The sequence below is a fragment of the Rhinoraja longicauda genome, chromosome 6 (genome assembly GCF_053455715.1).
Source record: "Rhinoraja longicauda isolate Sanriku21f chromosome 6, sRhiLon1.1, whole genome shotgun sequence".
In the NCBI taxonomy this organism is placed as follows: Eukaryota; Metazoa; Chordata; class Chondrichthyes; order Rajiformes; family Arhynchobatidae; genus Rhinoraja; species Rhinoraja longicauda.
In genome coordinates this window covers 78750974-78778197 of record NC_135958.1, presented here as the reverse complement: position 1 = coordinate 78778197, position 27224 = coordinate 78750974, and the positions used below count along the sequence as shown (strand labels likewise).

The following is a 27224-nucleotide window of genomic DNA, read 5'->3' as shown; positions in this document are numbered from 1 at the left end:
ATTTTTGTCCCGCCCCCTCCCCTGGCATCAGTCTGAAGAAGGGTCTCGACCCGAAACATCACCCATTCCTTCTCTCCCGAGATGCTGCCTGACCCGCTGAGTTGCTCCAGAATTTTGTGTCTACCTTCTGTGGAGGGGAATGGGCACATGACGTTACAGTTGGGACTCTACTTCAGACTGAAGAACGGTTGTGGTCCTAAAGGCTGCATGTACATTTCCCTCCACTGATGCTGCCCGTTTTCCTCTAACAGTCTGTCATTTGCTGATGTAATTATCCATTATGTTAAAAATATGTTTTGCTCAGCAGCTTGTATAGCACATTTGATTGTTAGAAAACTGCCCACATATCTAATGCAACAACAACTAGTTTTTGTTCCCATTGTAATTTTCCTTTGGCCATTAGAAATACTGATCTTAGTGTAAACCGATAAGCATTTGACGTGAACTGGTGCAACCTCTTGAAGTAGCCGCCAACAAATAAATTAACCTATAAGTCTAGAATCACATTTTCTCACGTTTAATAAGATTTAATTTATAAAACTTTTTTTTAAACCATAACACTAATGTTTTTGCATGTAATGTAATCAGAATACAGTTGAAACGATTGTCAGAGGAGATGTAATATCTTTGGCATTTGAAAGGGTTGTTTGCACAATGTATATTCTTGATTGGAGTCCGTGTGTGGTGGTGGGAGGGAGTTACTTTCACCCCGGTAATTCAGCTGATGTCGTATATGTGGACTTGCAAAATGGATTTGGTTAAAATATGCCACATAATAGGTGTCAGCCACACAATAAGTAGAGGCAACACGGCTGGTGTAGGAATTGAAAGCAAAGTTGTGGCTGTTTTGTGAATTGAAGGAAGGCCATCAGTAGTGTCCCTTTAAGATTGGCACCAAGGTTACTACTTTGCCTTATACATACCAATGGATTGGGTGTGCAGGGGACTGTTTTTTTAAAGCTTGCAAATGAATTGTAGGAAAAATGAACAGAAATGCGGTTGATGATACGTATCACAAAATGTGAATTACTTTGTTAGGAAGGTCGGTAGGGGCAATAGGGCTTGAATTTATCTGGTTTTATTTCTGATTCAGTTCTGGGTGCTTTCTCTATAATTAATGTGTGGCATAATTGAGTTCTTGGTTATCTAAAATGTTCTTGATGCAGTGATGATTAATTTGTACAAAGCTGCACTAAATCAAATCAAAATTAATAATACAGATTAAATCCGACTTTTATCTAAAACTTGTCAAAAAAAATCTTCCCTTGCAAATGAGGGTCCCTTGAATTTAGAGACATGAGAATTAAGAAGTATGGAAATGGCAGTGAAATTAAGCAATGAATTAGTGTTTGGCTTCACGGAGGACAAAGCACAAAATCCTGCTGAATGTATTAGAGAATCGAGATAGAGTAAGAATACATCTCGCCCCATCTCGAGATATAAGAAAGAATTAACAGTTGTACTGGACAAGTGAGTGAGTTGGAATAATCCCAAGGATTTAATAATCTGCGCTCCAGAGGTTTGAAGGAATTGGGTTTAGAGATAGTGGATGCTCTGGTTTTCTGGGGGTCTTTAGATTCGGGAATTGTTCCTGTGAATTGGCAGATAGTAAATGTAACCCCATGATTTAATAAAGGAGGGAGAGGGAAAGTGGGGAGATCTACCGACCCATTACTATTGGGCTGCCGTTAATGGTAGGAAAAATGTTAGAGATGGATACGAGAGATGTCTGAAAATTACTAATTTGTTCAAGCGCTTGACAGGATAGATGCAGATTGGATATTTTCTCTGCCTATGGTGTGAGGAACCATGCTTTAGAAATGAAGGGAAAGGGATTTCAGGAGAGGGGCGAGGAAAAATATCTACACTTTAAGGATGAATTCTCTACTCCAGAGGGCCAAGGAGGCACTGTCATCTTGTTCATTCAAAATAGAGATTGACAGATTTCCAGAAAATGGAATCTATGTTAAGACGGTACTATTTTTTCTAGTACTGAAATGAAAGATCAGCCATAAATCTGATGAACGGTGGAGCAGGCTGAAAGAGCTGGAAGTCCTACTCCTATTGTTTCTTATTTTCAGAAAGAAGCAAACAAAAATGTACATATTATGAAGCATTTACAAGTGTGGGAATTATAACGGTGTTCAAAGTAAGATAGTTTATTATCCAATGTTCAGAACCCTGTCATTCTTTCACCTACCTACATTCAACCCTTTGCTTTTATGGACAACAAAAGCAAAGAATATTCAGTACCGGTAGTGGAAGTGGGTTTTCAAAACTGGAGAATTAGTTCTCAAATTCTATGAACCATTGTGATGGGGGGGCGGGGGTGCAGAGCAACATTAGCGAGAGTAGGGTAAGATTAATTTTTATGATGTTGATGGCCTATTAATGTTCTTCTGTTTCTAATTTATTTTGCACTCAATGCTATCAAGCAATGCTCCTGCAGGAAGTTGGGTATTGTTGTGTCCTGGAACAATGCATTATGTAATGTAGATGTTTGTGTGCTAATAGGAAGAGAAAGACGTGATCATTAAGATACAGAATGTCTTTGTGCAGCAGTGGGGGGATTTCACAATTTTTGGCATTTGCCCTTATTAAATCGTTCATATGAAGAATTGAATTGGGCAGGTGCAGTGCAGGTCTCCAAACAGCTGTTGGTAATGCTTTAATTAAGGCCATTACAAAGAGCTCCCTCTGCTGCTCCATTGTAGCGCAACATTCATGCATTGGGACCCTTGTAAACCCCTGATTGCTTACATTAATTTTATGGCTTCATCCAATTACCAAAAAGTTTACATTGTCATTTGGAGCTGGGTTCCGACCTACTCTTCAATGTTACAAGGCTGAGAACTATATTTTGCACTCTGAATCTTCCCCTTTGTACTGTCTATTGAACTTGAGTTTGACTTGATTGTCTCTATGTATGGTATATCTGATCTATTTGGATAGCATGCAAAACAATGCTTGACACTATTCTTTGGTGCACATGACAATAATAAATCTAAAACGAAACCTCTTTAAAAAAAATGTGACTTATTCTCACTTTATAATATTTCACATTTATTTTCTTGATATCCTTAATTTTCTGCTTTTCCAGTTAAAACATTATTAAATTAGGAAAAAGCTTTTCTAGAATTATTAAGTTGATCCATGTAATTAACAAATTAATTTAAAGTTGCAGTCAGTTTGAATGTGTAATGTGCATATACATCCTTCATATGAAAACATTAAAAAAATAGAAAATAGGTGCTGGCGTAGGCCATTCGGCCCTTCGAGCCAGCTCCACCATTCAATATGACCATGGCTGATCGTCTAAAATTAGTACCCCGTTCCTGCTTTTTCCCCATATCCCTTGATTCTTTTAGCCCTAAGAGCGGAATATCTCTTGTAAACATCCAGTGAATTGGCCTCCACTGCCTTCTGCGGCAGAGAATGCCAAAATCCAGTTAATAAGCGGAATTTTGCCAAAAGTTATTTTTGCAACATAGCCAATGAACTAGTTGGGGGGAAAAAGTGTATTTGCAGGGTATGAGAATAAAGTTCAAATAGTCAAGTTGCATTCGGATTGCCTAATGCATTTCTGAGCCGGGGAGAGAGAATAATTTGGATAATTAAGAATCTAGAGAAATTAAATAAGTTTTGGGAAATTTTGAACTTGCCTATTCTCATTATGATTTGCAAATGAGAAAGGTTAATAAAAAGAGATGAGAGGAATGATCTGGAAATTTTGTTTTTGAAAGTTTAAAGTCATCAAAATAAATGGAGAGTGAATCAGATCATGGTATTGTGCTAGATGATCAGTATCTATTCAATAGTGGAAGTCTCAAAGTGCTGAATGACTTACTGCTCGCATTCAGATTCTCATCTCTTGCTGTGGTTTCTTGGCAGTCAGCCTATGGAATTGGCATGCTTATCCTGCCTTAGAATAGATCTGATAGAAGGGCAAGGTAATTTGCATCTTAATGTTTTTGTTAATGTTTTTAATTTTAAGTGTATTTGTGATTTGATTTTTGTTGATCTTTAAATCACTGTGCTGCTGTTGGCAACAATGCTTACCCTAATTTAATTTAAATTTATGTACTATATCTTAAGCTTCGAGTCTTCAGATTATCTGCCCAACCTAAAATCAAAAGTTGAAATTATTACATTGTTACATTGTAGTCTACTCATTGTCAATTTGTTTATGTACTAAATTTAAAACTGGGCCATTGGGTTAATTTGATCTAGATTTCTAAAGTGGCTCTTTGGCCTTTTGTTGAAGGAGAAACCTGTTGTAAAAAAAGATACAAAGTGCTGGAGTAACTCAGCGGGTCAGGCAGCATCCATAGAGAACATGGATAGGTGACATTTCGCGTTGGGACCCTTCTCCTGCTCTACGACCTTTCACTGCTCTAAGCTATTGCAATGAGAATGTTTATATCGCTGGACCAGCCATTCATTTTCTTAAGACGATCTTCATTGACATCATTGACATCAATCCAGTAAAGTTTTGTTAAATTACATCCCTCTTTTATTTAAGGAGATCACTACCATGTGCATCTCTCCTGACTCTGTCTCACCACTGTTTTATATAATTGAAGCATAACCCTGCCCTTCTATTCATTCTCCACACATTAGCCAATAATGATTTGTTGGTTTTCCCAATTCTTTGCTATACCTATTTATTAGGCTTTTGTGAATTGTGCAATTATCTCTAAATAAAAGAACTCTACAATCTGTCACCATTTAGATAATATGCACGTTATTTTCATATCAAAATGGATGTTCACATTATGGGGACTTCAATCAGGCTAGCTTGATTTATCTGCTTAACTACCATCAACACCTCAACTTCAACAAGAGAGAACCCAACATACTTGACCACTACCATCAGGAAAACATACTGCTCCATCCCTCGTTTGCATCTTGATAAATCTGACCGCGTGGCTGTGCTTCTTTCTCTGTACAGACAGAGGCTGATGAGTGTAGCACTGATGAAGATGAAAACTTTGAAGTGCTGGTCAGGGAAGGCTGAGGTGAGGTTATGGGACTGCTCTGAATCGGTGAACTGGGCCATATTCAAGATTTCAATCAACGGATCTGAATGAATATGCTAAAATCGTCGCCGACTTCATAAAGAAATGGGTGGACTATCCCTATGTATGAGCAAGCTCTATTAAAATTTAAAAGACCGATCTGTGTATAAATGTTCGTTCCGACAAGCAACAGAACTAAATGTCTCTCTCTGTCTCTCTCTCTGTCTCTCTCTCTGTCTCTCTCTCTGTCTCTCTCTCTGTCTCTCTCTCTGTCTCTCTCTCTGTCTCTCTCTCTGTCTCTCTCTCTGTCTCTCTCTCTGTCTCTCTCTCTGTCTCTCTCTCTGTCTCTCTCTCTGTCTCTCTCTCTGTCTCTCTCTCTGTCTCTCTCTCTGTCTCTCTCTCTGTCTCTCTCTCTGTCTCTCTCTCTGTCTCTCTCTCTGTCTCTCTCTCTGTCTCTCTCTCTGTCTCTCTCTCTGTCTCTCTCTCTGTCTCTCTCTCTGTCTCTCTCTCTGTCTCTCTCTCTGTCTCTCTCTCTGTCTCTCTCTCTGTCTCTCTCTCTGTCTCTCTCTCTGTCTCTCTCTCTGTCTCTCTCTCTGTCTCTCTCTCTGTCTCTCTCTCTGTCTCTCTCTCTGTCTCTCTCTCTGTCTCTCTCTCTGTCTCTCTCTCTGTCTCTCTCTCTGTCTCTCTCTCTGTCTCTCTCTCTCTGTCTCTCTCTCTCTGTCTCTCTCTCTCTCTGTCTCTCTCTCTCTGTCTCTCTCTCTCTGTCTCTCTCTCTGTCTCTCTCTGTCTCCCCTTTTTGCTAATTGTTTTTGTTTATCAATCTTATGTGCTTTTGATGCCATTCATTGGATTACTGTGGCAGTATGATTTTCATGGTGTGTGAATGGGAATTTCCGACTTAAGAACGTCTGTAAAACGGAGATTGATTGCTGGTTCTGATGTTTAATGTAGTTTCTCATGTAGATTATATTCCCTTGCATCTTTTCTCTTCCGTTTGTAGGAAAGTATGGAAACACAGAATGTAATATACTGGACCTAGTTCCATAGCAAGATCCCATCTTGCCCTGAGTGGGGAATTGTTCGTAAACCTGTGCTAGTGTCCATGATTTACTCATTGAAAGTGCTGCTCTATTTGGTCTTTTTTTTCCCTGTAATTATTTGATCTTCAGCAAATAAACTTTCTAAGATTGCTTATGCTTTCCATTCCAGTCATTAAGTAACCTGAGAAAATTTATTGTGCTCTTTTTTGAAAGATAATCGGATCATCAAATTATTTTTTGAAAATTTATTCTCTGCTTCCTTAAGTTGAGTTGGTGCTGACTTTGCAAAAGCTATCATGATGTCCACTGAATTCTCAAGTTTTTAGCGGTTCTTGCCCCCAAGGCCATGATATTCCCCATTAATTCTTCTCTACAACTTTGCGTACCAGCTAGTATATATTGGAGCCTTTGATTTTCTGGGCTCTATTCCCGATTCTCTATTCCCTTGGCAATAGAGCAAGGGAACATAGATTTCATACCAATACCAGCTTGTTGAACTATTGTCAACTTGTATTTAAGGAAGGATCTTAATGTTTTGGATAGTTATTTGGAAATTAATTCTTTCTGGTTTTTGATATGGATTGAAATAGCACAGCTAGTCTATCCCTAGCACTAAAAGGAATCTCCATTCTTTTCCTCAGAGGAAATTTTGGAGCGGCAGAAAGCAAAAGAAGAAGCAGAGTTGGAGGAAATTAAGCGAAAAGCAGCAGAACAAGCAAAGAATGCCAGGAGAGAGGGTAGGCATAATGCCCAGATGGAGATTGAGAAAAGCAATGAAGCATCAGAAGAGCAAACTGAAGAGAAGGACAAGGATAGGAAAGAGACTGAAGAAAATGTTCAGGAAAAAGGCACAGAAGGTAACTGATGTTTACCCCTGTAAAGTCATACTGGGTTAACTATCAGCTAGAGATACAGCAGATTTTTTAATTGATTCCATAATAATTAAAGAGTTTGTTCCTATTAGATTGAGGATTCAAAATTCTTCTGAATATTTAATAGATGTGAATGTTACTAAACCAAAAGTACAATGTGCTGGACATATTCAACAAGTCAAACTGTGGAGAGAGAAGCAGTTAATATTTCAGGTTGATATTCTTTCATTTCATTTACTGTATAATACTGAAATTGGTTCTGGATTACAGATATAGAAATGGAACAAAAATCAAAGTCTTTAAAAAAAATCTATAACCAAGTTTGCATTTGCATGCTCCAAATTGAAAATTATTTGAAATGATGAAAATATATGTAACTTTCCATGTTCAAATCCAGCAGCGCTACTGAGCTTGAAGTTGAATTTGATATTTTAATCTTATGCTGCCTGTACACAGAGGGTAGAAATCTTTCTTTACCAGTGAATCTTTTTTATTGTATTGAGCAGTTGAGCAATGAGAACATGATGTGTTGAAACTGTCAGATCCAACCTGATTGCAGGTATTTTAGCTGGGTTGTACTCAAAATCATAAAGAAACAATGTTGTCCACAGGGTTTTGAAGATGTGAGTATATTTGCACCACATAAACTTGCGAAGAGGTGGAAGCAGATAGCAATACAGTTGGAATTTTTACACAAGTCACGGAAAGATGCACCATGGAAACAGGCCCTTCAGCATACTGAGTCTGCACTGACCATCCACCACCCATTTTACACTAGTGCCATTTTATACTCGCCACATTGCCATCAACTCCACACCCTCCAGATTCTGCTACTCATCTAGACACTTCGGGCAATTTATAGTGGCCCATTAACCTACTAACCTGCACATCTATGCAATTTGATTTGGTCCTTCCACTCCTTGTTGCTGTTGAGAATGACATTTAATATTCTAATTTTACTAATCTTGTTGGTGGATTTGGTTAATTTTAATGTAACAGCCAGAAAGAGAGACTTTTAATTTGTTTCAAAAGGGGTTAATAAACCAAATGACATTGCATGCAATGAGCATTCTTGGAATTGAAAGTGAGATTCAAAACAATTTTTACTTGTATATTTTTTGAACGAAACAACTATTGAGTGTGAGCTTGTGAAATATATTACCAGCGAAGGTCTATAGATAAAAAGATGTTCACTTTAGAAGTATTATTGTACCCTGATCATTTGTTTTGAGATGATTTTTAACTTGACTGATTAAAAAAATTGGCTGGTGGGGCCTTTTGAGGTAAACCCTATGAAAACTCCATGCATGTTAGACTGAAGTAGGTAATGTTTATTATTAATACATCAGAACTTTTTCTTAATTATATAACATGAAAAGAATCTTTCTTCTTTCAATCTCAACATGTGGGAATTTGGGTGTGCCTAATATTGCAGACAGGGATTTATTCAAAAGGTAGTGCTTGTGTTCTACATTTCGCTATAGACCCCACATCTAGTGGAGATAACCATAGCTCGGGAAGCTCAGAGACATTGAAGAATGATGGTAGCAGCCAAAATCCTTCTGCAGAGGAAAATAAAGCTTCTCCTTCGAAGAATGCTGGAGACAGTGAGCTGCCAAATCCTGAAGCTGAAAAACTAACAGAGGAGACGAAATTGGCTATCGAATCAGTGCAGCTCCCCTTGGACAGAACAGGTACATAAGGTTACTCAAATCTTTTCATTGCGGAATGGGGGGGAAGCAATTCTTATCTCAACCCATTCTAAGTGACAAAACTACCATCATCTTTGAAATCATTCACAAGTTTTTTTTATTTTGATATTCTTTCTCTGTATTGCAGGCTGTTTTTCTGTCTGCCAACATATCCATCAGCAAAATAATAAAGCAAATGATAATATACTGAATCTGCTAACGTTTTGAGGTTGAATAGTAAAATATAAGCTATGAGCTTTTGTTCTTGTGGTTGCGCTGTATTTTGATTGCGGCTTTGAAGTTTATATTTTCTCTGCTCCCGAACCACATTGAGTTTATGCCTGCCTTCACCCCGTGTGCATGTGCGCTGAACAGCAGTTTATTATTTTGCCAACAAGCACAGGGACCCCATTGAAGTTGATTGCTTTTTCCATTGTCATACTATCCATCCTTGTGTTTTTTGTAATCTAGTAGACATTTACATAACTTGGGGATTAAATTCAAGGTGGCAATTGGATATTGGCCAGTCTTATTTTTCTTCTCCATAGAGTCTAAAGACAAAATGTTTGTGGAAGTCGCGGAGAAGCTTGTTCAGAAGTTATAAATACCTCATTATAAGAATTTTGGATGTGAGAAGCTACCAAATACGTTATTACATGTGTGTGTGTATCATTTCTGCTAATGTTTATGCAGAATATTGAATGAGCCTATCCTGAAGGAATAAGGGCATGGAATTGCAGATGCACAATTCATATGCCGATTCTATAAGATTAAAAAGTTGCGTGACATTAAGACGAACAATGGGTGGAATATGGAGATAATTTCCTGCATTATAAGCTTTGTTTTCTATCCAGTACAGGCTACTGTCTTTTGACAGATGTTCAGATAATGGAAACGTGCCCTTACTCCCAAAATTCGAGTTACAGAATAAAAAATTGCTCTTTTGTAATTTATATGCAAAAAAAAACGGACAAACATAATTTGGTTTTTTTTCCAACTTGCATTTCTTGATGGATGTACACATGACATGGCTTTGCATTATGGAAAGTCATGATAGGACTTTCCATCGTACTTTTCAATATAAAGGAAGGCTTCCAGCTCAAATCCACTTGCCTACCTTGTTCCTTGGTGCTCATGTTAGATAGATTGACAGAACTATGGGAAAACTAAGAGTTGCTTATTGAAGTGTAATATTTTATTGCTAAGTGTCATCAAAGCAGGTTGCTGCCTTTAACTACATTCGGTATTTTAAAATTCGCTGCATGACATCTGCATCTCGCATTCCTTTTTGTCTCGTAATTTCTTCTAGTTAAATGATTTCACTGTTTGTGCACTTCAGAATTCATTTCTTTCAATCATAAAATTACTCTTTTCCCTTTAGTCTTATTATATTAGTGGGAAGGTCTAAATTTGATTTTTAATCCTTGCAGGTCACAATGGATTAGAGAAGTGGATAAATTATGCTTATATAGTACTTTATTTTTAGTAGTGTGGGTGTCTTCAGTGCAATTGAATGTAAGGAGATTGGTCCTGCATTATTTTAGATAAGAGTTGGTGATGAGAATGTGCGATATAAGTTTGATCAATTTCTTTTTTAAACATTTTTTCAGAAGTGTTAATAACTGCACAGTCAATGTCCACGTCAATGATTTATATGGTTTAGACCAACCTTTTAGGAATGGAAGGGAAATGTGTAAATTATTTTTGATAACAAAGATATTAATTTTATTTTCTCCATACTCTCCAAGATAATGGTGAAAACTCTACTGACACTACCATGACTGCCCCGAAGACTCTTCCACCTTCACTGTCTGCTGATGTTAGTAACAACAATGCAGATTTGTCCACTGAGGCATCCATGCAAGATGCCAGTCACAAGATATCGGAGGATTTGGAGAATATGGAGGGGTCCGCTCAATCTCCAGGCAATGATCTGGAAGACCCAGGTGATTTTTATTTCCTTCATAAATGGCTTTTTACAACCATAGCATGTCAGGTAGATGTGCTTGGATACCATGAAAATGTAGATCTAGCATCAGTGAGGGTTAAGAATTTACACACCAATTCTTCTCCAAAACAATTGCTTTGAACAAAATTCTATTAAAAAAACTTGTCTATTTTAAATAATTTGGGCTCTTTGTAACTTCAGTGATCTTATTCATTTCCCAAGCTACTAGATGAAGAAGAAGATAGAATAACAGTTAAACTCTCCAAAAGTAATGGAATGGTATTTCCCTCCATCTTTTCAACATTTCACTCCTCCTCTTTTCATATCTGACAATTTTTGTCTCCTTTTTATCTCTAGTTTTTGTCACTTCCTCCTCCCATCTGCCAATCAACCCCCCTCACCTTTCTTTCACTTGCCAGGCTTTGAATAATCCCCCGCTCTCAATTCCAGTTTTATCCCCCCCACTCCAATCGGTCTGAAGAAAGGTCCCAACCCGAAATATCATTTGTTCATTTCTTCCCCATACAGTGCCTGACCCACTGAGATCCTCTTGCACTTTGTTTTTTTACATATACTCTAATGTCAGATATTTATAGTGTCTTTATTGTTGAACAAAATTCCTCATACTCTTGAGTCATTGGGAGATGATGCAAGTTATGAAAAATGAGTTTGAAAAAAAATTCTGTTGATTGAACTCTTATTTGAAATGTATTAAATAGGTGACCTGGCTGGTATTGATGAATGCATGTGAGTGGTAAATTATAGTGTAACTAAGATTGTTCTGTGAATCGGGTGTGCCCTACCATTGTCACCTCTGAATTTAATATTTGCTGTAGATTCGGCTGAACTCGGAAGTGATAAAACAAATGGCGAAAATGGTGATTCTTCTGAAACTGGTAAAGGCGCATCTATCCCAACCAGGATGGTCACAAGGTTACGAAATCCTGACAGCAAGTTGAATCAGCAGAAGAGTGCCCAGGCTGCTGCTGCAGCACATGAAGCTAACAGATTCTTTAAGGAAGGCAAAGAGGTGAGAGTTGAACTTTACTCTTTATGGCTGGAATACTCTTAAATTAAATTAAAACTGACATCCTTAGATGGCAGATCTGACTTATGGGTGACCCCACTCACAGCATTGTGGAAAACTATTAAGTATCTTCTCAACTCAATGGTAAAAATCGGGAATGGACAACAGATCCTCTCACTATGAGTGACATTGTTAGGCATAGCTAAATAAATGTTAATAAAAGATATTTTGACTTTTTCAAAGTAGAAATTGACAGGTGGCAGCAAGGAAGTTATCCAGAAGAGAATATATGTAGGTGGAGACACTTCCTTAAAAATGAAATGTTTATTATGTAAAGTTCTTTAAACTTACTATGACTCTACTTTTAAACACTTCTTTCAAAACCGAGTTTAAATAGTTTGCAGGCTTTTTTCCTCGTTCCCCAAATTTCAAATAAGTGCATACGTTACCGAGAATAAAAATGCCTTCTAGATTGCATGCAGATTACATACATTTTCAGCATTCCCTCCTCAGATGATGCCTGACCTGCTGAATTCCTCCAGCACTTTGATTTGCTCACGATTCCACCATCTGCACTTTTTCTATGTCTCCGTCTTGCATATATTCTCTTTTGGATAACTTCCTTCCTGCCACATTTGAATTCCTCCTTTAAAAAGTTGAAAATATATATTATTAAAATGTATTTAGTTATAAGTAGTAATGTGTGATATTTCGAGACGAGACCCTTCTTCAGGCCTCAACCCGAAACGTCACCCATTCCTTCTCTCTAGTTATGCTCCCGCTGAGTTACTCCAGCATTTTGTGTCTATCTGGTTTAAACCAGCATCCGCAGTTCCTTCCTACACATAAGTAATAATGTCACTGATACTGCCAGCTTATGTGTAGGAAAATAACTGCAGATGTTGGTACAAATCGAAGGTATCACAAAATGCTGGAGTAACTCAGCAGGTCAGGCAGCATCTCAGGAGAGAAGGAATGGGTGACATAGAAACATAGAAATCAGTCTGAAGAAGGGTCTCGACCCGAAACATCACCCATTCCTTCTCTCCTGAGATGCTGCCTGACCTGCTGAGTTACTCCAGCATTTTGTGATACCTGCCAGCTTATGTCGTCCATTCTCAATTTGCCACTGAACTGAGAAGATAGTTAAGAGTTTCCTACTTTGCTGTGTGTAGGGTCACCTATAGGTCAGATCTGCCATCTAAGAATGTCATTTTTCCTTCCCTGAAGCACATTCATCAGCCAGGATATTTTGATTACATTTTTGTGGTTGTTTTGTGTTACTAAAGATGGATTTTACTTTATAAATTCCAGTGCTCTATAATTATATGAAACAAAACTACATTTCCTACATAACTGTCAAAAATGTCAATTTGCATTTCTTTATCAATGGTTCAAAACATTGGCTTCTTGAATAGCAATGTCACCACCACAACACTATATTCATGCCTACATGGCCAGTTGGGGGGGAATATAGTCCATATAAATAAATGTGGCTATATTCCACTTTACCCATTTATAAAATTAGAAGTTATCAATATACTCTGCCTTTTCAGGAAGACTTCTACACAGAAAATATTTCCCTTTACCCAGTTATGAAATTTAAAATTTAGAAATTTACTCTGGCTTCTCAAAAGAAAAATTCTGAGTAAAGCATTACAAATATTCTGTGTAAAGCATCTACCAAGTATATCTTTGTAGATATACTACAAAGGTAGTATATGTAGTTCATGTAGATATACTATAAAATACTGTATATCCATCCAGTGTAAATATATACTGGATCACATATCACTGGATAATTATACCCTGAATCTGGATCATCCAGAGTAGCTTTAAGTCCAGTGATTTAAAGATATACTGGACAATCAAAAATAATGTGAATTTGAGGATTGTATTGATATAAAAAAGTGAATTCAGTTAATTTTTCCTCTTCAGATCCTGGTGGTAAATACACAAGGCGAAATCACTCGCATGAACATAAGGAAAGATTTGTTGATCAAAGGAACTGTTAATAACTTGTTTAAATTGGGTCAAGAAGGAAAATACCGTGTCTACCAAAATCAATATAGCACTAGCACCTTGGCACTCAACAAGCATCAACATCGAGAGGATCATGATAAACGACGACATCTTTCACATAAGTTCTGTATGACCCCTGCTGGCGAGTTCAAATGGAATGGTGCTGTGCATGGATCAAAAGTACTTACAATATCCACTTTAAGGTTGACCATTATCCAACTGGAGAATAATGTCCCATCTTCATTCCTGCATCCAAACTGGGCTTCGCATAGGTGAATGGAATTTGTTTCTTTGTGCTTTTAATCATACAGAGGTTCAATTTATGATTTATTCTGTGCTATTGTAATTTTCCTTTGGAGACTGGAAGGAGATTTTAAGTAGAAAGCCTGTTTTAATCTGCAATAACAGTTGGAATTTAGGAAGTTAAGCACTTATGGAATGAGCCAGTAAATATCTTGAGCAATGACTTTTGATGGTGTTAAAGAAAATGCAATGTTTAAAAAACAAGCAATTGAGGGCCTTTCAAACCACTGTGCCTGCCTCACCATTCAAAAAAGTCCATGATTGATCTATTATCACAGTGCCACTTTCCTGCACTAATCCATATTCCTTGATTTCAATAATATTCTGAGGTCAATTGATCTGGCGTGAACTTGCTGAATAACTGAGCATTCATGGCTAGATAATTTGAAAGATTCACTATAGCCTGGGTAAAGAACTTTATTCTTATCTCAGACTTGAGTTATCATATTGTCAATCAACATCAAATGACTCAGAATGTGATTAGTTTCAGCATTCTTAGGAGAGTGAAATATTAAAGAGGACCCACCCTGATCATACTCAGCTGATGATGTGGATAAACTGTCTGTGTGAGAAATATCTGAACAATGTCCAGAAAATGATATTTTGAGACATTTATTGTCCTTCGGGAGACCTGGAACAAGTACATGGCAAACAGTACACTTTCTAAAATAAATACCTGTGTACAATATTAACATGAAGGCAGATTCTCGATTATTTCATCTCATTATTATAACCCAACCGCCCCCCCAGCCTTGGAAGTTTCTTGCTTTTAATAATCCAGTTTATCTCCTTTGTCTTTATTTTGTTCTGAAGTTGATAATTTATATTGGGCACCACACTCCATGCTTTCATGTGAGCGTTGCAGTAGTGACTGCTATTTTCTGATCCCGTCTTTGCATGCAATCCAAGTGACATTAATACCATAGGTGCTGAACTGTGAATTTTGTACAAAATCGCCTTGCTTACAACTGTGCATAAAGGCCGTTTGCTTTCTCTGTGCCATTTCATGTGAAATTGAGTGAAACATGCAGCTTTCTCGTCCACAAGGTTACTAAGTTACCGGAGAGCTCTCGCTTTATTCCAACTTTCCAGATATTACTGTTGTCAGAAGTAAAATAAGCTTGTACATTTTAATGGCATATATACGACACACATTGACTCGCATAATCAACTTGATTTTAAACATTTTTAGATCTAATTGGATAAAAGCAGTTCAGATGTGCAGCAAACCAAGAGAATTTGCACTAGCTCTTGCTATCCTTGAATGTGCAATCAAACCTGTTGTAATGCTTCCAGTCTGGCGAGACTCTTTGGGACATACCAGGTGACTTTTGATTCTTTTTTTTGTAACTTTGCCATGGAGTTAATTCTACTGCTAAATCTTACATATAATTATCCAATGAAAGACAGTTTGTGTGTGAATTCATTTTTCCACCATTAATGAGTAAAAGAGAATAATTCCCAGGTTATTTAGCGTTTTTGGTTTCATGTTCCCAGAAATGAGAACACTAATGAAATGAGCACTACATTAAGTTCTTGTTTAATATAAATGAGTCTGATATTACTATTGTGCCAGAAGCCCTGCCCTCCCCGCCCATTATGGTAACAAACTCAGTGGTGGTGACAGGGAAGAGCTGTACAACCAAGCAAAATGTGATGGAGGTAGCAGCCTCCATTAGATCCCACAGGAGTAGATTAGAGAGGCCATGGCATCTGGAAAGCCAGTCAATGACAGAGCATGTACAGTACTGAGCAGTTGGATAGTTTGTCCCAACCTGGCCAATGTCAACTCTCTTAGACAGCCACTCTACACCAAACCTTGTGCTATTCTGTGTTGTGGAAGCACCAGCAGAGGTGAGGGATTAACACCAGGTTCCTGGCAAAATGATGATAGATGTGCTGGCAAAGCAGATATATATTTTTTAAGTTCAGAGTGCTGTGTATCCGTGAATATTTGTTCTGGAGGTCTATGAGCACTATAATAAATTGGCACCCTGAATTCAAAATGGGGTACCAGTGCATTGCAAATAGTCCTGTTCAGGACTACATTTATGTACTTATTGTACATGGAGAAGCTTAGAATTGTGTAGAAACAAGGAGCTGCAGATGCAGGTTCATAAAAGAAGGCACAAAGTGCTGGAGTAACTCAGTTGGTCAGGCAGCTTCTCAGCACAATATTGTTAGGCAACATCTCAGGAGAACGTTGATAGGTGACTTAAGAATTGTCATTATGTTGTACCAAACTATGTTGACCTTCACTTGCTCATGAGAAATCTTTACCCTTTTTGGAGAAATTCAGGATGGATCAGAGAGAACGGCTCATCATTTATCCTCCCACTCAGTTACAATGCAGCATTTGTTATTTGGAATTTTTTCTCAGTTTTCTTATTGTTCATGCTATAATAAAAGCCAAGAGGTACTGGTATTTAAAATGGTGAACAAAGCAAATAAAATTTAGAAGGATTACATTCAGCATAATTTATTGAAAGCATTCATGTTGCTTTCAGAAGATATTAAGAGAGCACTGCACAGCAGCAGATGGAGGCTGCCTGGTGTATATTTTTAAAGTGCACTTAATTTCAGACTGACATAATCCATCTGTTTAACTCTCTCCTGCTGATGAGAATTATGCCTGATTTGTAGGATACCTGCCCGGAGAGGTTGAAAGGAGAGGAAAATAAGCCATTGTAATGAAAAGTAAATAAGTGAGCCAATAGTTCCAGAGCTAATATAATAGCTTCGGACATTTAATGCAAACATCTTACGCAGTAGTATGATTTGCAGTATTGTTTTTAGGATCCTATTTTATTTACAGGTCAATAACATTATGTCTATAGTATAAACTATCTGTCAATCTTGAGAATGGAAGTGGGAGAGAGAAGTTGAATTATCTCTTGTACATTTTGTTGAGCTGATTTCTTAGAGTGCATTCTGGGACATCAGTAATTTAATTTTTTAATATGCTGAAATCATTTTTCTCCATTAATAACAGGTTGCATCGATTAACATCCGTTGAAAGAGAAGAAAAGGAAAAATTAAAAAAACGTGAGCGAAAACTGGAGGAAGAGGAAGTTATGCAACAAGCTACCTGGGTGAAGTATACCTTCCCTGTAAAACATCAGGTAGGTTGTCTGTATGTATTTTAGGATTTATTCATTGATAGGGTATGGATGCTGCTTACAGGCCAGTGTTTTATTGTCTATCCCTTATAGTCCGTGAACTGAAGAGACAGTTAAAAAAATCAACTAAATTAGTCTGAAATCAAAAGTAGGCAGACTGGAGTGAGGTTTGCAAATTTTCTTCTGTGAAGGGCATTAAGGAGCCATACGAGTCTCAAGACAATCTGGTGGTTTCATGGTCACTGTTACTGAAACTGGCTTTTTATTCCAGATGTTTAGTTTTTATTAGTTTAGAGATATAACGCGGAAACAGGCCCTTCGGCCCACCGAGTCCGCACGGACCAGCGATCACCGCACATTAACACAATCCTACACATACCAAGCCAATTTACCTGCATACCTATACGTCTTTGGAGTGTGGGAGGAAATCGAAGATCTTGGAGAAAACCCACACAGCTCACGGGAAGAACATACAAATTCCGTACAGACAGCACCCGTAGTCTGGATCGAACTTGGGTCTCCGTTGCTGCAAGCGCTGTAAGGCAGCAACTCTACCACTGCACCACTCTGCAGCCCTTTATTTAATGAGTGCTATTTAATTTCCCTACCTATTATGGTGGGGTGTGAACACATGTCTCTATCATGTGGTCCAGGCTACTAGATCGCCGTTCAATCACTCAATTACTATGTCAATGAACCTGAAACCAACATTGTTAGGTTTGCCTAGTATTTCCTGGACACAGTAATAACTGAATATTGGGTCATAAATTTCAATCCCAAGCCTGTCAACCGCTGGCTACAGGAGGGGTTGTGTCACACCAAATGGCAATCACATCTTTGGAGTATTTAAAAAATCTGTTTACATTTGTGACATGTATAATCATAAATCTCTTTGTCACCAGCACCTAATGCAAAGCTTGCATATTCTGGGGCATGCATTATCTGCATCTAGGGTATTGAGCAAGAGAAAATCAATATTTCCTTTGTGTTCTGTTAAAATTAAATATTACATTTTAAATATTTACACAGGTGTGGAAACAAAAGGGAGAAGAATATCGCGTGACAGGATATGGCGGCTGGATGTGGATTAGTAAGACTTATGTCCATCGTTTTGTGCCTCGCCTTCCTGGAAATACTAACGTTTATTATAGAAAGCTAAAAGGTGTGTTTGTTGTATTTATAGTGTAACTGAATATTAATCATTTTCAATATCTTGACAAGTCTCATTTCAGTAAAATAATTGTATGCCATAAACTGGAGTTATTAAACTTGAAGAAGAAGAATTTATATTTGTTATAGCTGAATCAAATGGAATTCAAACCCCTGCCCCCCAAATTTCCTTCTCTAAAGATTCAATGCATGCCATGCTTGGCGACAGCTCACTGTATTGCTGAGAGAATAGGGTTGCTTCAGAAACACCATCCCTCAGATACCAAGGATGCATCTGGTTTAAAATGAAACAGTTTGCAGATAGAATTTCAGAGTGCAAATTTCCCATGTCAAAATGGAATTTTAAAAATAGCAAACCTTTTGAGTTAATGTAACTCAACAAGGAAGTTGTTCATATGTATCGTAAACCAGTATTTGATACTAATTGTTCTCATTGAAAGCCTTACACCATTTGTTAAATTTACATGAATGAAGATGCAAGTACCTTGGTCTAATATAAGAATTATTTTGATAAATTAAAAGGTCTACTGAAAGAAGGTTCAGAATTGGATAAAAATGAGTGCTCCTCTGCTGTAAAAACAGAAACGGAATCCTCTGGGAAAAAATGTTCATCTCAAGACTCTAAGGATCTACCAGAAAATGACATAGTCACAGATAAGTCTTTTGAGATAAAATCAGAAGAGGAAGAAAAAGTAGAAGAAAAGGAGGAAGGAATGGAAATTGATGCAAGTCCTGAGTCACAACAAACTGAAAAGAAAGGTAAAGGCAGTACATTATAAACTTTATATTATCTAGGCGAATATTCATTACGAACAAGATGAATCAAAATTAAAATCCCTTTAATCTGTGACCACTTATCTCTTGTCAGGCTTTGTCCTGCCCCATCTCTCTTCCAGCTTCCCTCCCACTGTAATTAGTCTGAAAAAGAGTCGCCTGTCTGTGTCTTCCAGAGATGCTGCCTGACCCGCTGAGTTATTCCAGCACTTTGTTATTTTTGTGAACTGGCGTCTGCAATTGTTTGTGTCTACAAAATTAAATTTGCTATGCTTGGAAGTATAATTATAATTTTTTTGTGATTTCATCTTTCTGAGCTTCCTTGAATAATACTATTGTAATATAATCATATCATCATATATATACAGCCGGAAACAGGCCTTTTTCGGCCCACCAAGTCCGTGCCGCCCAGCGATCCCCGTACATTAACACTATCCTACACCCACTAGGGACAATTTTTACATTTACCCAGCCAATTAACCTACATACCTGTACGTCTTTGGAGTGTGGGAGGAAACCGAAGATCTCGGAGAAAACCCACGCAGGTCACGGGGAGAACGTACAAACTCCTTACAGTGCAGCACCTGTAGTCAGGATCGAACCTGAGTCTCCGGCGCTGTAAAGCAGCAACTCTACCGCTGCGCTACCGTGCCGCCCTAATGAAGTCACTGAAATCATATTTTTCAAATTAGGTCAAACTAATTAAAATAGATTATGTAAAACTGAAATTTGTACTCTCACCACTGTAAACTCTGATTTAGTGGATCGCAGGATATTTTTCTAATTCAGAAATACGGTAATATTGATTAAATTAGTTCAGAGATAAAATTATAAAGGTTAAATTACATTAGAATTTTGTCAGCAATGAAAATTAATGCGTGTGAATAGTTTTAGTTAATATAATTTATAAATAGAAACAGCAATTCAATAGAACTATTAATGATGATGTTAGCGATAGGCGGAGCTTATTTTTCTCAGTGAGTAGCTAGTTAATATCATGGGTAATGCCATATTCAATAGCGTAAAAAAATAGAATACTTGCCAGTAAACTTTAATTACAATTTATTAGACAGCGGTGGGAGTATATTTCTTAAAAATCATAAAATATAATTAAAGTACATTAACTGATCTTTGTTCAGTATTCAGGTGAATTATTTAATTTAATTTTATATTCATTCTGGAATTGAGATCCTCTGTGAAACTAAAGAGATTGAATTCCCTGCCCCATTTGGCATGTGGTTGAACTACTTAAAATGTATCCTTCTATTTGTCAGTAGGCTAGAGGAGGCAGTAGTGGAGGATTATTAAACTCTCCATCTCCAGTTTAGTTGTGCATTCCGAGCCTTTTTTTAAACTACTTTGTCTTCATTCGGGGCTAACCTAATGTCACACACAATTGGGAGTCAGATTAGCACCAAGGCCCCTTAATTAGTTTGGTTTGTCACACGAATAGAAAATATTAGTGGAGAAATTATGACGAAGAATATTACTCATAATTGCAATTATTAACGAGATGCTGTTTTATTTTAGAAAACATTGGCGTTGCCAATATCGATTCGGATAAGTTAATCAAGGAGGAGCCAATGAATTTGGATGAGACCAAGAATGAATCCAGTTTAAAAGAGGAAAAATATATCTCAGCTGATCTCATCAATGTGAGTGAGGGCTTTCAGCTGAGGACTTGGTATAAAAGGAGAGTGAAAACATCTAAATTAGATGGACTATTGGATCGGCGGGTGAAACAGTTTACAATGGAAGAGAAGCAAAGACAAGAAAAACTAAAGCAAGAAGCCTTAATGAAGTTACCAAGAAAGGAACAGAAAAGTATAACTGAACCACAGAAATCTGATCAACCTGAAAAATGTCTTCAAAGAGAGCCTGAATCAGTAGAGCAAGAGAGAGGGCAAGTAGGTCAGAACTCTCCAAAGACTGTAGCTGAAAGCTCTGTAGTGTCAGATCAAGAAACAGCAGTTGGGAAAAATCAAGTATTGACCCAAGAAAAAGCATTGTTAAAGGAACAGGGCATTAATAATGCAGTGTCTGTTGAAAAGGAAGCTGTTGAAAATTCCACTGAATCAGCGGTCACATGTGGTGAAATCCAGGACCTACATTTGAAAAGCAAGGAAAATGGCACAGAGGGTAAAACACAGCAGTTGGAAACAAGGGCAAATTCTGTACATGATAATGTTGATGCAAAGAATGAGATCTTTGGGAAGAGCTGTGAGCCAATGGAGGGAAAAGAAAATGATGCCAATCTAAACACAAACACAAATGTGGAAGTGAATGTTGCTGAAGGCCATGGTGATTTAATGGAGACTAATGAATGTGATGAAGGCAACAACACTGAAATTAAGCCAAGTAAAGAGGTAATTGGAGCTCTGCATGAGGAACAAACAGATCGTGCTAGTGATGCAATTACTGATGGAAACATTGGACCAATGAATGTTGAGGAAAACGGTGTAAAAGAATTCCCTGACCACAAGGAAAGCAATAGTGTTGAAAATAGATGCCTTGAAAAAATGGACACAGAATGCTGTACAGAAAATAAGATCTCTGAAATGAAAGCTTTGGAAACCAAACTGGAACATCGGCACCCTATTGATCAGATTAATGGAAATGATACAGTGGAATCTGTTGTAATGAAAAAATCTGAACTGGACCCATCTGAAACATCTGATGTTAATAACAGAGAACCCCTTAAGGAAAATAACAGCCCAAAAGTAAACTCTGAAAATGAAATAAAATCATCAACAAAAGAGCCAAATGTAAAGCTAGTTATGAATGGAGATATTGCCACAGATGACCTGGATGAAAAACCTAACAGAAAAGATGGAAAAATGTTAACAGTTGCACATACTAAAGTTCATGATGGTATTTCAGCAGATACGGAGGAATATGATGATGCTGTACCACAGGACAAGGCCCCCAGGATAGAGGATGCAATTGTACAGCTAAAAGCACCTAGGTTAGACGAGGCAGCCCCAGAAGTGAAGGCATCCAAGGTAGATGAAACACCTCTACAAGCAGATGATCCCAAGTTAGATAATATTTCTAAGATACTGAATTCTTCTGAAGTATCAGGACTTTCAAACCTAGCCTCAGATAAATTATCAGAGACTGAAAATGAAGTTGGACAAGAACATGAAAGAACTCTCTCTCCATCCTTTGTTCCTGCAGCCGACTTCACTTTGAAGAAGGACTTCAGTGAGCAGAATGGGATACAGTCTGAAAGCGAGGTGGGTGATAGCAATGGAGAACATGGGACTAAAACGATTGTTACAGAAATGACCACCACAACAACAACCGTATCCACAGAATCCAAGACTGTTAGCGTAGCTGAAACTTCTTCACAGAGCAATATTCCATCGCCGCTCACTTCTGTTAAGAATTGTACTGTTTCTTCAACAACAACCACAACAACAACTTTCACAAAAGTGACCTCACCAAAACTAGACAGTACAGTGGATGCCTTGACAGTATCAGAAAAAACTGTTGTTACAACCACAGTGACTGATTCTGTGGCCACTCCAGATGGAGTGTCAACAACCAGCATGACCGTAAGTAAAGAATATTCCACCAAGGACAAAGTTAAACTCATGCGGTTTTGTCGACCAAAAAAGACAAGATCTGGCACAGCCCTCCCTTCATACCGTAAATTTATCACCAAAAGCAGCAAGAAGAGCATATTCGTCCTGCCAAATGATGATCTAAGGAAACTAGCCAGGCGATCTGGGATCCGGGAAGTTCAAGGATTTAACTACAATGCAAAGCCTGCTTTGGATATCTGGCCCTATCCATCTCCAAGACCAACCTTTGGCATTGCATGGAGGTATTCTAACTTAATTCTTCTTAAAACTGTTAACTGGATAACTTGTACTTAAGATTGTTCTTTACTTCCCATCACTGACCAAAGTTTCATTTCTTTAGAATGTTTATCATAGGTTATATCTGTTTATCAAAGGTCATACCTGGATAATCGTCTCCCTATGTACTCGCCTTTGTATTTGACTCTTGATGTCAATAAATTCCAACTTTAAGTATTTCATCCTAGTAACTATCATTCATCTTTGTGGTTATATAGTTAATGCTAGCTGGTTATTTGATTACTGGAGCTTAAACATATCTTTACAAACCTCTCAGTCTATTACCTCTCACCAAAGTGCAAGCTATTTTTATTATTTTCTGCACTATAACATCTGAATTCATTCCAACTTAAGACAGTGAATGTATAGGAAAGAACTGCAGGTGCTGGTTTAAATCGAAGGTAGACACAAAATGCTGGAGTAACTCACCAGGACAGGCAGCATCTCTGAAGAGAAGGAATGGATGACGTTTCGGGTCTCGACTCAGCCCGTCCCATATAACCATATAACAACTACAGCACGGAAACAGGCCCGTTCGGCCCTTCCAGTCCACGCCGACCACTCTCCCTGACCTAGTCTCATCTACCTGCACTCAGACCATAACCCTCTAATCCCCTCTTATCCATATACCTATCCAATTTACTCTTAAATAACAAAATCGAGCCAGCCTCCACCACTTCCACCGGAAGCCCATTCCATACAGCCACCACCCTCTGAGTAAAGAAGTTACCCCTCATGTTACCCCTAAACTTTTGTCCCTCAATTCTGAAGCTATGTCCCCTTGTTGGAATCTTCCCCACTCTCAAAGGGAAAAGCCTACCCACGTCAACTCTGTCCGTCCCTCTCAAAATTTTAAAAACCTCTATCAAGTCCCCCCTCAACCTTCTACGCTCCAAAGAATAAAGACCCAACCTGTTCAACCTCTCTCTGTAGCTTAAGTGCTGAAACCCAGGCAACATTCTAGTAAATCTCCTCTGTACCCTCTCCATTTTGTCGACATCTTTCCTATAATTTGGCGACCAGAACTGCACACCATACTCCAGATTCGGCCTCACCAATGCCCTGTACAATTTTAACATTACATCCCAACTTCTATACTCGATGCTCTGATTTATAAAGGCAAGCATACCAAACGCCTTCTTCACCACCCTATCCACATGAGATTCCACCTTCAGGGAACAATGCACAGTTATTCCCAGATCCCTCTGTTCCACTGCATTCCTCAATTCCCTACCATTTACCCTGTATGTCCTATTTTGATTTGTCCTACCAAAATGCAGCACCTCACACTTATCAGCATTAAACTCCATCTGCCATCTTTCAGCCCACCCTTCCAAAAGGCCCAAGTCTCTCTGTGGACTTTGAAACTCTACTTCATTACTAACTACACCACCTATCTTAGTATCATCTGCATATTTACTAATCCAATTTGCCACACCATCATCCAGATCATTAATGTAAATGACAAACAACAGTGGACCCAACACAGATCCCTGGGGCACTCCACTAGACACTGGCCTCCAACCTGACATACAATTGTCAACCATTACCCTCTGGTATCTCCCATTCAGCCATTGTTGAATCCATCTTGCAACCTCACTATTAATACCCAACGATTTAACCTTCTTAATCAACCTTCCATGTGGAACCTTGTCAAATGCCTTACTGAAGTCCATATAGACAACATCCACAGCCTTGCCCTTATCAATTTCCCTGGTAACCTCTTCAAAAAATTCAAGAAGATTAGTCAAACATGACCTTCCAGGCACAAATCCATGTTGACTGTTTCTAATCAGGCCTTGTTTGTCCAAATAATTATATATATTGTCCCTAAGTATCTTTTCCATTAATTTCCCCGCTGAGTTACTCCAGCATTTTGTGTCTACAGTGAATGCATAATCGTTGTTTGTTGATCTTGACATTTTGTGGTTTGGTTTTGATTCAGATGTGAGTTTGTCGTCAGATTACTGATTGTTTTAACTAATTTCATTCACAAAGAGATTTACTTTCTGGATATGAAAGTCTCTAACTTGAGTTGCATGGGGTATTCATAAGTGAATGTCTTCCTCTTTTACTCTTACGTTGCTGTTTTTTTCCTTTCCTTGGCAGTCCCTCGGCATTGTGGTGACTTGCTTCCTCTCAGGTTTAGTGGGTTCTGTGGTGACCGATGAGGCCAGTTTTGGAATGACATCCTCTTTCACAGAGAGGCAAGATTTATCCAGAAAGGATGGGGCGGGTAGGTAGTTTGAGGCTGTGCACTCCTTCTGCTGTTTTACAGCGTTTCTGTTAAGTTTTTGGTTTTAGTTTTACAGTTACAGTCTGGAAACAGGTTCTTCAGCCCATCAATCACCCTTTCACACTAGTTCTAGGTTCTCCCACTACTCCTTGCACACTAGGGGTGATTTACAGAGGGTAATTAACTGCACGTCTTTAGGATGTGGGAGGAAACCGGAACATCCAGGGAAAACCCATGCGATCACAGGGAGAATGTGCAAACTCCACCCAGTGTGTTGTCTAATTGCTGCAGCAGTTTAACTATCGAGATTGGAATAACCATGCTCCTGCGGTGTACTCCTATAAATAGAAAAGTATTGTTTTAGTTCTGAAGATTAGTTCCACTGTGACATGAAGTTTGTGGAAGTTGATGAGGAGCACTGTGGCAAGAACGATTGAAAATATTGTCAGGGTAGATGGTCAGAATCTTTTCCCAAGGTAGGAATGTCAAAGACTCGAGGGCAATGCTTAAAAGAGATGTGCAAGTTTATTTTTACAGAGTGATGGGTGCCTGAAATGCACTGCCTACCACAGTGGTGTTGGAAGCAAATCCCATGGTGACATTTAAGAGACTTTTGGATAATAACACGGATATGCAGGGAGTGGAGGGATATGGATCATGTGCAACCAGAGGAGATTAGTTTAACTTGGTATCATGTTCGGTACAGACATTGTGGGCCTAAAAGCCTGTTCCTGTGTTGGACAGTTCTATGTTCTATGACATCTGACTTTACTGAGATCTGTTCAGATCAATGTGTGCATGAAGTCATGAAGCAAACATAAGATGGAGATGAATTTCTATGGGCATCTACATATGAAGACTGCTCTGCAGATCTTCTTGATTGATGGAGTCAGAAGCTGGTGAAACACCCTGCATTTCTCCAAATGAAGAGAACTCTGAAGATTCATTGTCATCTGAGAAAAGAACTTCTCACACATCATAAATCCTTGATTCCGTATCCTGATAATTTGCCCTTATTTTTGTTTTAGTTCCCCTTTGCAAACCTCTGAATTCTGTGTCCATATACAGCTTAACTACACAAGTGTAGTAGAGTAAACAGAGTGAGTTCTGACTAGCGTCGCAGGTGTTGGCATTGACATTTTGCGTTTAACCCCAATCTTCAGATGTAAGATTTTTTAGCAAATTGTTCTTTTGTTACTATAGCCCATTGTATACAGTCATATTGCATTGAAAGGCACAATGGGTTTGTACTTCTGGAGTATTAATTAATTAAAAATTAACCAGAGTAGTAGGATGAAACTTGGATCTTTCCCATCAAATAAGACTTTGCTCACATGAAATTATTTCAAGTAAGTTCAAATATACTCATGGTATGATTTTGCAGCGTCGTTATTCTAGAGTGACTGCCTTACTCCAATTAAATAGGAAAATCGTGTATTATGGGGTCCTTGAATTATGATTTAAAGTTTATTTTTGTAATAGTGTGAGTTGAAGTGATGCCTTTCCCATTACTTTGTGTGAACTTTTGTGAAATCTTGTCATTATATGATTTGTATACCTTAGCCTTTCTATCAATAAGGTGAACAAGTAAAACTAAAACTTTATGAGCGTGACTGAGTTACGCTATTATCTTAGTCACAGGTTACCCAAGTTTAATTTGTAATGATTTATCAGCATGGTGCTGGAGTGTAATGTGGAAGTGGTATTTTGTCTGAGTCCTGTTGTAATCATATGTTAAGTAAGCCTATATATTATAAATTGAGATGTAGCTGGACTCAATGATTTTGAATATTGCTGCCTAATTTCTGTCCAAGTTTGTAAAGGTGCATACCATCTTGATATGTGAAATGACCTTTACAAACTTTATTTCTATGCCAATTGCTTGGTGTACACTAGTTTGCTTTATTCTGCAATTGGTTAAATTTAAGGTGAAATCTTAACCAATAATTAATATTCTGTAATCTGAGGAAAAGGTTAACAGTTCACCCTTTTAATTTAAGTGTTGAAATGCCTGTGTTTTCTGCCCCGTCTCTTTGTAATCCATTTCACTGCAACAACTTTCAGATAGTTGAGTTTCTTCAATTTTGGCCTCTTGCAAAAACCTGATTTTTTACTGCTGCACAATTGAAGCCTTCCCGAGC

The 27224-nt window shown here is 38.1% G+C and overlaps 1 protein-coding gene across 12 annotated transcripts in view; it reads left to right on the top strand.

Annotated features, from left to right (window-relative positions):
- bptf (bromodomain PHD finger transcription factor) overlaps positions 1-27224 on the top strand; it is a 112471-nt gene that overhangs the window by 34527 nt on the left and 50720 nt on the right. For 10 of the 12 annotated variants that reach the window (XM_078401423.1, XM_078401420.1, XM_078401424.1 and 7 more), the window contains exons 4-13: positions 6700-6915; positions 8415-8624; positions 10370-10567; positions 11406-11599; positions 13535-13890; positions 15114-15245; positions 16914-17043; positions 18070-18202; positions 18733-18969; positions 20515-22813. In XM_078401423.1, the coding sequence (XP_078257549.1) occupies positions 6700-6915; positions 8415-8624; positions 10370-10567; positions 11406-11599; positions 13535-13890; positions 15114-15245; positions 16914-17043; positions 18070-18202; positions 18733-18969; positions 20515-22813 (4105 nt within the window). The remainder of the gene's footprint in view (positions 1-6699; positions 6916-8414; positions 8625-10369; positions 10568-11405; positions 11600-13534; positions 13891-15113; positions 15246-16913; positions 17044-18069; positions 18203-18732; positions 18970-20514; positions 22814-27224) is intronic. The other 2 variants (XM_078401425.1, XM_078401427.1) reach the window with 2 other exon arrangements.